The following is a 12517-nucleotide window of genomic DNA, read 5'->3' as shown; positions in this document are numbered from 1 at the left end:
GGGAGAAGCATGTTTACAGCATCAACACTCATTATACCTGCTCAAAAGGACTCTTTGATTGAATCCCCTTTGCACCGACGAAAATCCAGTTGTCTCGGAAGCTGAGGTTTGAAATAGATGTGCTCCCCAATTCACTTAACAGTTTGCGTGCTTCGTCGTTAATTCTGCAGCAAAACAAGGCAATTTGAAACAAAATGACAACAATCTGCTTTTCACCAATTATCTTTATCGCCTATGCAATGCTCAGTTTAAAACGACCTCACAGCTTGGTTGCCTCTCTTTGGGAGACACCGTAAAGTCTTGCTTGTAGATGCACAGTTTGATTTCTTGTGAAATGGCTGAATTTTGTCCAGTAGCACGTGGACTACTGTTGACACTATGTGCGGCACGTTGCAGAAAAAGAAAAGTACATGGCTCCATTGTCAATAAATAGCCTCCTGCAACTGTGACAATATTTTGTCACCAAGATATGTTCGGGAACGGTAATGGATTCCAGGATACTGTCTCAAGTTACGACTCTGTATTTATGACTCGCATGATTATTCTGTAAGGCAACACGCCCAATCAGGCATGTGGAGACACAAAGGACTGCAGATGCTGGAAGTTGGGAGTGGAAAAAAAAAACTGCTGGAGGAACTGCAGAGAACCTGCCTGTCCTGCTAGGTTCCTCCAGCAGTGTGCCTGAATGTTAATGAGCAGGGCTTTTGCAGGAGTGCCTGGCTGCAACCCAGTACCATTCATTCCTGTTTATCTCAGTTCTGAAGAAAGGGCGGCACAGTGGCGCAGTTGCTGCCTTGCAGTGCCATTAACCTGGGTTCGATCCTGACTAAGGGGTTCTGTCTGTACGGAGTTTGTGCGTTCTCCCTCCGACCGTGTGGGTTTTCTCCGGGTGCTCCGGTTTCCTCCCACACTCCAAAGGTGTGCAGGTTTGTAGGTTAATTGGCTTCATCAAATTGTCCCTAGCATACAGGATAGTGTTAGTATACTGGGTGATCGCTGATCGGCGTGGACTCAGTGGGCCAAAGGGCCCCTTTCAACGCTGTATCTCTAAAGTCTAAAGGTCATTGACCTATCATGGTACCTACTTCCCTCTCCACACAAATTGCCTGTTCTGCTGAAATATTCTCCAATAACTTCAACGTTTATAGTAAAAAATATTAATTTATATTTTCTATCATGACTTCTACCTAAACACATTATCATCTTTATTCCTCATTAATTTTTCCCTCCCCTTCCTACCCAGTTTCGAATTACAAGCTATTCACATCATTTCACTATGAAAGAAGTTTGGTTTTCGGCTGTGGAATAATCTTAATTTATACACTCACATCATCTAAAATTAACAAGTTGAATTGATTTTCGCAGTTTGTAAACCCATACATGCCAGAGGCCAATTACAAAAATTTTAAATGTGAACATGTTGTAGAAATATATGCACATTATAACGTTGTATTTAAAAAAAACAAACTTTGCAACTTAGGATTACTTTGGGAATACAGCTGATTTTTCTTCCCCATACCAGAGCAACTTCAAATGAGACCACTAAATAAACTGAGAAACAAATCTCCGATTGATTCATCGGGAGCTAATGATTACTAACTTGGTTGCAGCATCGTCATACGTAGCCATAAAAACTATTGTTCCTTCCTTTAAGGTTTTCAGAAATTTAATGAAAGGCTCTACAGCTGTGGGGAACACAAAAGTAAATTTATTACACTCAGGTCAATTATTAACGTAAGCTGTGTTTAGTTATACTGAACCATGTATTAAAGCATGACATTCATAACTCACTGTATTGTTCTCAAAATAGTAACTGCCACCAGTGTATAGCGTGCAGTCATACTGAGGGAAGGAAATTCTTATTTGCCTGTAACTATTTAAGAATTAATGGCCATCACAAAAACCTTGAGTATTCTGATGTGCCTGACAGAAATGGAGGGAAAAGTGATGCGTGGATCATAACAGCACCAAAACTGATCAAACTTACGTCAGGAATTGGTTCGAGGTGAGGTTGGAGGAGAATGATGAAATGCCTAGATCAGGAAATTAGTGAAATAGTGTAATTGTACAATGAAACCAAATGTTTCTTTCACATGGTGCTACATTAAAATTAGTATCAGAAACATCACATTTAGATTTTTTTCCTGTGCTACAATCTGTTTTTTTCTCTCCATAGTGTACAAAGGAAGAAATCCTCCAACACTCTCCTATTTTGAAAATATATTGCATTTGTTTTTATTATAACTGGGAAAATTCCTGTAATGCTCCATTTAATGGGAATACCTTCACATAAATAATAGTAAAGGAAGCCTTCACCAGCACCTTCTAATGGCTCATGCTGTAAATAAAAATGGTCGCAAAACATTTCTTTTCTCAACCCTTGCACTGATATCTTGGCCCTCATTTCTTGATGGCAACAACTCTATCTGAAACGTACAGCCACTCCAAGATTTACCACCGTGCTGCTTGATGTTTTCATCTGACAATCAGCTCTGAGACGATTCAAAGCTTCTGTTAACGTAACAGGTATACAAACCAATTTGTACACTTCACAACTAAAAGCAGAAATCTCCGACTTCATACTTTGACCCAACATGTCCATGCCCAATCTATGCAAGTCCCATGTGCCCTTGTTTGACCCATATCCCTCTAAAGTCTTTCCTATACCCGTGCAATGACTTAAATGTTGTTATAGTTCTTGCCTCTACCACTTCCTCCAGTATGTCGCTCCATATCCAAACTCCAGGACCGAAGAATTTAATCTCCAAACTCTTGAAACTAGGAATCAGCCCCCATCTCTGCCACTGGATCCTCGACTTTCTGACCCATAGACCACCACCAGTTAGGAGGGGCGACGTCACCTCCTCAACAATAATTCCCAACCCCGTGGCCCCGCAAGGTTGTGTTCGCAATCCCCTACCATACTCCCTATACTCTCAGGATTGTGCGGCCGAATTCAGCTCTAACTCCATCTACACATTTGTAGATTACACCACTGTGGTGAAATGGATCACAACAATGATGAGACAGAGCACAGAAAAGAGAAAGAGAACAGTAATATGGTGTCAAGTCATCAACCTCTCCCTCAATATTAGCAAGACAAAGGGACTGGTTATTGACTTTACAAAGCGTGGTGGAATACATCCCCAATCAGCATCAATAGTACCAAAGTGAAAATGGTTGAGAGCTGCAGGTTCCTGGGCATTAACATTTCCAATGATATGTCATGGACCAACCACAAGGCGACACACCAACGCCTCTACTTTCTTAGGAGACTGAGGAAATTCGGTATATCTCCAATGACTGTTACAAACTTCCACACATGCACCATACTGTCAGGTTACATCTTTGTTCCAGACAGCAAGAAATTGCAGAGTTGAAGATGTGGCCCGGTCCATCACATAGACCAAACCTATCAAGCTCTGTTGAGAGTAGGTATTTTGTGGATTCATGTGGATTCAGCAGGACCAGAGCAACTAAATAAATTCATGAGTCAGATGATGTATTTCAAAGACTCAGCAAGTTTCGTGTTATTAATGAGTTAGTAGGCAAAGATTTTCTATTAAAACTAGGATTCCTGTGTTGTGCAAACTATAAAACCTAACGACATTGAACCTTTCCAAACATCCTCATGAATATCTCAGCATTGAAGATTATAAACCAAGAGGTATACTCAAATCTAAAAAGACATTATAAAAGTACTAAATCTGTACCTTCACCCCAAAGGTCAAAAACTTTAGTGTCCAATAATTCACCAGTTCTACCTGAAAGAAGCAGAAAAATGAATGAACTTAAGTGTAAAATACCAACATTTCATGATTATTGAAGAGTAAACCACCAAATATTTAGAATCCTGGATTACAAAATTAACGGTTAATCATTCTTAAATACATTTAAAAAAATAGATTTTAGTCTGGCTTTCACATGAGAAAAGTCATTTTTAAATAATTTCTCTCCTGCTAACTATTGAGTCCCCTAATCCCATTCATTATACAGCACAATTGTATCTGTATGTTCCATGTAAATGATACCCATCAATTATATACAAGTCCTGCTGATGTTGCTTCCCCATACAAAGTACAAAATAATTAAGAAAATACTGATATCAAAAAAATAATTAATTTTCAGGAATTTCAGTAACTGATCTTGAGAAATGTAAGAAACCACTGAAAGAAGCATTGTGTCGAAGGAGACAATCAGGAACTAGATCAAATTGGATAAGATGATTCACTCACCATTTACTGCGGCAATGTTAATGCCACGGCCAACGTTGTTTTTCACGCCGCTCATTATTCTACAACAGAGTGAATAATTTAATCGTATTTCAGTCATAGTGTAGTAACAGACCAAACAACTGAAGAAGGGTCTCGACCCGAAACGTCACCCATTCCTTCTCTCCCGAGATGCTGCCTGACCTGCTGAGTTACTCCAGCATTTTGTGAATAAATCGATTTGTACCAGCATCTGCAGTTATTTTCTTAAACAACATATCCGATCTACACTAGTCCCACTTGCCTGCGTCTGAACCATAACCCTCAAAATCTATCATATCCATGTACCTGTCTAAATGCTTCATAAATGTTGCGATAGTACCTGCCTCAACTACCTCCACTGGCAGCTCGTTCCATACACCCACCACCCTTTGTGTGAAAAACTTAATCTTCAGATTCCAATAAAATCTTACCCCCTTCACCTTAAACCTTTGCCCTCTAGTTCGTTAAAGCTTTGGTTTCAAGTTACTTATTTGAAGATATTGTGTAATTATATGACAAACCTTAGATGTAATGTTGTGTCAATGTAAACGTCAAAATGATTCAGCTTCAATTGCATTTATCTGCTGAAGCCTTGATAATTATTTTGTACAAGGGTGTATCATTTGTGCCTTGCTCTGGATGTCACAAGTTTCAAAACCACTGGAATTATGTTGCATTTTCTGCACACCATAATTTCGTGAAGAAAATGTAATCAAAAGTAGTGAAGCAAAGCTTGCACCACCGAAGTTAGTGTGGAAAACAGAGTAAGGAGGATGACTGCATTATTAAACACAAGTTCTCACTTGCAAATAAAGTTGACTTGCATTTCAACTGAATGCAGATTAAATTGTCAAAGTGCTGGAGTAACTCAGCATCTCGGGAGACTGAAGGGTCCCAATCGGAAATGTCACCCATCCTTTTTCTCTAGTTACGCTGCCTGGCCCGCTGAGTTACTCCAGCACTATGTGTCTATCTCTGGAGAACATGGACAGGTGTGAGATTTTGATAGGCGACATTTTATCGTCTGAAGGGTCCCAACCCGAAATGCCGCCTATCCATGTTTTCCAGAGATGCTGCCTGACCTGCTGAGTTACCCCAGCACTTAGTTTTATATCGTAAACCAGCATCAGCAGTTCCATGTGTCTGATGATTACATTAAAACAAATTCATATTTAAACATAGTATCTTATTTTAGATAAAACCTCAAAATTAAATAAGATATTTGTTTAATTACATCTTACTTATCCAGTTTATTTTAATCTATCATGTGAATACACAGTGTTATTCCTTGCCTAATCAAATCAATTGGATCCCTAGACCCCCATATTAAGTTGCTTTATCAAACAGGGTACAAGTAGGAGGCTTTGCCGAGGAAAGATGGAAATATGTTCATCGATAATTTACACTAAATGTCATCCCACATTCAGCAACCTTTCTTGGTGTTCTGCTTAACATCTGTTCATAATAAACAGCTTTAAAATACTGAATAATGAATCATTTATCTCATTGTCTGTGATACCCTCGTGTGTCTAGCAGGGTTCCCTATAAAAATATAATTTTTTAAATAATGAGACCAATAATTTGCACAATACACGTACCAGTATGTTGTACAATTACAACCACACTTCCCAATTTCTAAACTCCAACTCTCGTGATATAAAGACCAATCCACCATTTGCCTTCCCAAAATCCTGCTGCATCAGCCTGCTGCTCTTTTACAATTTGTGCTCCAGATAACGTCTATCCCTCCGTACTTCACTCATCTGCAACTGAATGTTACACAGGAGGAGAAATATGTCAATTCTTACATTTTGTCTTCAATGCAGATTTTGGGTCCAACAACATTTGCTGCTCCACTGGCCATTTTGAATGCAAAATGATTCTCAGGGCAGGGCTTTGCTAGGCCACATTTGTACTTTGGTGACTTCGTTGCTAAGAAAAAAATGTTAAGATTTATTTGAATAAAAGAAATCTTCTCATCCACACATACTATTCAACAAATTATCACAAGTAGGAAAAAAAACAGAAATACGACAAAATAACTGACTTTAGACATGCAGTTCAGAAACAGTTCCTTCAGACCACCAGGTCTGCGCCGACCAGCAATCATCCTGTACACTAAAATTATCCTACACACGAGGGACAATTTTTTATGAAGCCAATTAACCTACAATTCTGTATGTCTTTGGCGTGTGGGAGGAAGCCGGAGCACCCGGAGAAAACCCACGCTGTCACAGCAAGAAAATCCAAACTCCGTACAGACTGCACCCATAGTCAGGATCGAATCAGGGTCTCTGACGCTGTAAGGCAGCAACTCTACCGCTGTGCCATTGCACCGCCACAAACAGACATGCGGTTACAATATTTTTGCTCCATTTTCTCAAGTCTCAGATAGCCCCAAAATAAAGTTAGATAAGTGGGGGCATTAATTTGTTTTACATTTTATGTCTGGCAGAATTATATTTGAGGTTGCAAAAGCTGGGCAAAAACTTCAACACAGAAAGTGCTTGACACCTAGGTAACAGAAAATCAAAGTTGACATTCACCATACATTAAAATAACTAAATCACCATGTACCAAAATAACTAAATCACCATATACTAATAGGGCGGCACAGTGGCTCAGCGGTAGAGTTGCTGCCTCACAGCACCAGAGACAGAGACCGGGTTCGATCCCGACTACGTATGCTGTCTGTATGAAGTTAGTACGCTCTCCCCATGACTCAGTGGGTTTTCTCCGAGATCTTCAGTTTCCTCTCACACTCCAAAGACGTACAGGTTTGTAGGTTAATTGGCTTTGGTAAAGATTGTAAATTGTTCCTAGTGCGTGTAGGATAGCGTTAGTGTGCGGGGATTGCTGGTTGGTGCGGACTCGGTGGGCCGAAGGGCCTGTTTCCATACTGCATTTCTAAACTAAACTAAATAAAGTTAATATAGGATGTATATTGAAGCCTTTGAGGATCCAATCCTAAACAATCATTCACTCAAATCACATTCTAACTCTAAAAAGGGGTTGTAAATTTGAATGGTTGAGGTTACAGCACTCAATGTGCCATTGTTGTGCCACAGGGCACTCAAACATTTACCATTGGTGCCCAGAATTGCAACGATAGATAGTTCTGTTTCCCCTGAAAATTAATGAGTTTAATATAAATTCATCAATTACTGTTATGGACTAAAGTTTTTAACCTTCAATTCACACATCTGAACACTTACTTTGCACTTGCAGGTCATCTTGTGATCTGGCTGCAAAATAAAATCATTGGTCTGTTGTCAGTAAACAACTCATCTGCTTTGCAGCAATTTAATGCAAGCACACATTTGACAAACATGTCAATCATGAAGTTAGAATATTTTCAGATTTTAAATGCATCACGATGAAGGCTTCTATTAAATTCACATGGAAAGCATGTACATTTGGGTCTTGTTTATTAAAACCATTATCTCTTGTGAAATCAAATGAACATGTATTGGGGTCAAATCACAATATTTTGCATATGATTACTTCTTTTTACACAGTAATTTAATTCTCAAACCCATCCCCAAACTCTAGAATCTAGAGGTCAGCCCCCTCCCCCTCTGCAATTGGATCCGCGACTTCCTGACCCACAGACCACTATCAGTGAGGATAGGCGATAAAATATCCTCATGGTAATAATGCTCCACTAGGATGCATTCTCAGCCTCTTACTTCACTCTCTATAACTCTATTTGTAAATGATCAAAATGACACCACCGTCGTGGGCCGGATCTCAAACAATGACGAGATGGAGCACAAGAAGGTGATGGAAAACTTAGTAACATGCTGTCAAGGCAACAACCTTTCAGTCTGAAGAAGAGTCTCGACCCGAAACGTCACCCTTTCCTCCTCTCCAGAGATGCTGCCGGTCCCGCTGAGTTACTCCAGCATTTTGTGTGTACCTTCGGTTTAAATCAGCATCTGCAGTTTTTTCCTAGTCTCCTTTAAGGTCAGCATGACAAAGGAGCTGGTTACTGACCTCAGGAAATGAGGAGAATCAAGAACCTTTTAGATGACTGTCCTCCCCTCTCCCATCAGGCAGAAAACACAAAACCTTGAGAGCCTGCCACCAGATTTAGTCCCGATCCTCCAATCTACCTCATCGTTGCCCTTGCACATTTTTAATCTACACTTTCGCTGTAGCTCTAAAATGATATATAGCAGTAACATTACACCCTGCACTCTAGTATTTTTCTCTTTGCACCACTCGTTGAATGGTTTGATTGTACTCATGCATAAACATGATTTGACTGGATAGTACACAAACAAAATTTTCCACTGCACACATGACAATAACAAAACAAAACCAAACCAATACCAATTTCATAGTCTTGCTATTGGATAATTTTAACTTACAAGTAACAGTCCAGCCAACTTATCTGAAACCAAATATCACTAGGAAGTTACAAACACAAGCTGATGTATTAAGAAACATAGCCCACAATGCTTCTTTTGTAATCTTGGTCATGGTTTTCCTTCTAGTTTGTGAGAGGGTGAGTAGCTTGTTCATAACACTGACTAGCAGTTAAAAGAGCTGCAGATTATTTCCCTTGAAACAAAAGTTATAAAGTTTGATCAAAGAGATTCAAGAATCAAAATGAAAGGAAACAGTCTGAGAATGGATTGGGGACTGCAGTTGACACTTGTTTGTGGATATCATCAGGGTCAGCACATTTGATTTCCTGGCGACAGAGCAAAGGGTTAATACCACAGGGCCCAGACAAGTGAAGACTGACAATGAGGAAACATATTAAATAGGAATGAACAAAGAGCCTTGAAGCAAGGAGAAAATTAATTGGCAGGAACAAGGATTTAGTGTATGGGGTAAACGCTGGTCAGCGCAGACTCAGTGGGCTGAAGGGCCTGTTTCCACACTGTATCTCTAAAGTCTAAAGGAAGAGAAGGACAGACTAATGTGCTGATATTATAGATTTTCATTTCGTTTCACAGGACACACAGAATATGGAATTCGCCACACAAAATATTTTTATCGCCAAGTTCATTCATTATTTGGAAAAAGACTGTAAAGATACTCGAAAAGGAGAAATAGTGAAGGTAATAACAAGGAACTGCAGTTGCTGGTTTATACCAAAGAAAGACACAAGATGCTGGAGTAACTCAGTAGTTCAGGCAGCACTTCCGAAGAATATGGATAGGTGATTTTTGGGTCGGGACCCTTCTTCGGGCATTGGGGGGGGGGGGGGTTGAGAAAGGAAGCTGAATAAAAGGGCAGAGGCGAGGGGGTTCTTTGATAGGCAGATTGTTGGACAAAGGCCAGAGATGAAAAGACTGGGGTGAGCCCAAAAAGGATAAAGAGTTTCAAATTGTGATGGGTAGAAAAGTTGCCAATTGTATGGTCATTTGAAGGGGTAGAAGGGGGAGGGGAAGGGGGCTGTTCATGGGTTAGTTACTTATGAGTTACCATGGTTTGGAGCCTATGGTTAAGGATCAAAATAAATTGATGAAAAGGAAAAATATTGGGTTAAATTAACTCGTACAAATCAAAACCAGTCTGACTGGTGTGCACCCAATATTAACATAATTAACATTATAACAACATTTGAATATGAATAATTCTGCAAGCCATTTTCTTGTTTAATAAAGAACTCAATTTATCTCTGTTTATGTAATTTCTATGTCAAAATGTTGTGCTGCATTTTAATCTGGAAACTTAACATTTCTAGTTACTAGGGCATGTGGTAAAATACTTACCAAATATTGCTTTCAAATTTCCATCTATTTTGATTTCAAATATTTGGAATGCAAGATAACCCATCAGCAAAAACAGTACTATGACTACCCCAAATTTTATTGGACCTGAAAGATCAAATGGTAGAAAAGTCCGTTAATAGAGTTATTCAACACGTAAACAGGTCCTACAGCCCAACTTGCCCATGATGCCCCCTCTACAGTAGTCCCATCTGCTCGCGTATGGCCTGTGCGTGTCGTTTGCCTCGGTAGGGGTCGAGCTGCCTGTCCGTGGGTGCGGGGGGAAGAGAGGGGAAGTTTTGTTGCCTCCATCACAGTGAGGGGGTGTTTGGAGTCACTGTGATGGATGTTTGTGTTGGGGTCGGGTGTCCTGTGTTCTTTTCTTTTTGCTGTATTTTGTGTGACTGCTGAAATTTCGCTCGGTGTTGTGCCGAGTGACAATAAAGTGTTGTTATGTTATGTTATGTTATGTTATATCTCTGTAACCCTTTCCTACCCATGTACCAAATGTCTTTTAACTGTTAAAATCTGTCTCTGGCAGTTCAGATTCAGTTTCAGGATCTTGCGATTAGATACAATAACAAATTACCAAATGTTAATTAAAGCACACAGGATTAAAAAGGAAAGTGCATGTTCATCATTTTCCTCCACCATTGTTGAAATTCAAGTCTGTCCACTTAGAAATTAATTTGTAATATTTTAAATATAGTAAGACAAGTCGCTACATTTTATTTTGATCTGATGGAACTGGAGATTGGAAATGAGATACTGTGGCGGATCAGGCCACTACAATACTATCCAACGGTGAACAGAACTCAATACATTGGGAAAGAAAAAAAGCAAGGCAACAAATCTATCGTTTCCACCTGAGGAACTTCTAAATAATCTTGCTACACTGTAATGTACATATCAATTGATTCCGTTGAGATGTACCCTAGGTTACTAAGAGTTTCAAGGGACTAATCTTCAAAATGTACATAACTTCAGGGCTGGAAAGCTACAAATGTTGCACCCTTGTTCAAAAAGAGCTGTGGGAATAAATCCAATCGTACAGGGGATGGGAAAAGAGCTAGAAACAATAATCAGGGACAGAATTATCTGTCATGTGGACAAATATAGATAAACTAGAGAATTCACTTCAATAGGTACTTCAACATGTACTTCAATAAGCAAGATGACATTATACTCTAAATTACTGCAATTAGCGGTCATATGTGGGTTTGTTTTCCCCAGGACTAGAACCAATGTTGAGCAGAAATGCACATCCTTGCTAATCGCCAACGATTCCTAACAATTTCCTGGTTAAATAAAACCATTAACACCAGGATAAACTGCACTCCATTTAAGCTGAGTCCCTTGTAAAGCATGTTTGCAAATCTCCATCATGATTAATTTTGACTCCAATTTGCAGAATATTCCTGTTGAAAAATTGAACATTTTCCCAGCTATATCTTGCTGACAGCAATCATTTCCAAGTCCAGATGTAAAGAGAAATTTCCTGTTTCCTGGGCCAATAATGTACCACAATTACATGCTTTAAGCCAAACCACAAATCAGCATGACTAACACAGCAGATTGTCGACTTAATGCAAATTCACGGGAATAGATCGTCACATTTTGCTCCAAATTAAATTTTATATAGTTGACTTGCAGTAATGCAAACGATGTCAAAAGTCTATTTAATAAAGCTGGTTGTATCTTACCTGCTATTCTCATTATTCCAACTTTAATATAAATCACCAAGCTTCAATATCTGCAAAAAGAAAATTGTTAATTTTAATAAAACAATGTTTTAAGAAATTGCAGGTTTTTAAATGAAATTTCAATGAATGATTGCGACATTTATATCTCCATAGTCCAAAGCGGGGCAGGTACAGAGGTGCAGCGGTAGAGTTGCTGCTTTACAGCGCCAGAGACCCGGGTTTGATTCTGACTGCAGGTGCTATCTGTGTGAAGTTTACATGTTCTCCCTGTGACCACGTGGGTTTTCTCTGGGTGCTCCGGATTCCTCTCTCATTGCGAAGACGTGTAGGTATGGAGGTTAACCGGCTTCTATAAACTGTCCCTAGTGTGTAGGACAGAACTAGTGTACGGGTCAGTGAGCCAAAGAGCCTGTTTCCACGCTGTATAAAACTAAAACTTGTTTCCTCATCGCTGTACTGGAAATATCCACTCAAATGAATGGTGATTAGTTTTAATTGGAAACATTGCACAGCTTAAGAAAAGGAATCCCAGTAATGATTCCCATGTCCCAGATTCATGGTGGGCTGTTCAAGGGCCATTGGAACCACCGGCCGTCCACAGTCAGCACAATTCTGCACTACATTTATTTATTTTCCCACACATCTTGTAGCAAGATCACATTGGCTATGACTGATTCTCCTTATATACAACATTCTCTTACGACAGCCACGCCCACAATAGCCAATCTTTCCAGATCCAATTAACTCATCCTTCTTGTATGATGGCATGGATTGGAAATGCTCCATAATTCTATTTCTTATCTAATTTGATTTAAAATAGACCACATCAACTTTC

The 12517-nt window shown here is 39.5% G+C and overlaps 1 protein-coding gene across 1 annotated transcript in view; it reads right to left on the bottom strand.

Moving 5' to 3' along the window:
- The window catches only part of LOC144603564 (protein FAM3C-like), a 39230-nt gene that overhangs the window by 5342 nt on the left and 21371 nt on the right, over positions 1–12517 (bottom strand). Inside the window, exons 2-9 of the mRNA XM_078416948.1 lie at positions 11683–11732; positions 9983–10087; positions 7469–7498; positions 6062–6185; positions 4236–4294; positions 3714–3764; positions 1601–1685; positions 38–164 (exon numbers count right to left, since the gene is read on the bottom strand). Of these exons, the coding sequence (XP_078273074.1) occupies positions 38–164; positions 1601–1685; positions 3714–3764; positions 4236–4294; positions 6062–6185; positions 7469–7498; positions 9983–10087; positions 11683–11695 (594 nt within the window). The 5' untranslated portion in view covers positions 11696–11732. The remainder of the gene's footprint in view (positions 1–37; positions 165–1600; positions 1686–3713; positions 3765–4235; positions 4295–6061; positions 6186–7468; positions 7499–9982; positions 10088–11682; positions 11733–12517) is intronic.

This window comes from Rhinoraja longicauda, chromosome 20 (assembly GCF_053455715.1).
Source record: "Rhinoraja longicauda isolate Sanriku21f chromosome 20, sRhiLon1.1, whole genome shotgun sequence".
NCBI lineage: Eukaryota > Metazoa > Chordata > Chondrichthyes > Rajiformes > Arhynchobatidae > Rhinoraja > Rhinoraja longicauda.
Note: the sequence above shows the minus strand (reverse complement) of the source record. Positions and strands in the feature narration are given on the sequence as shown.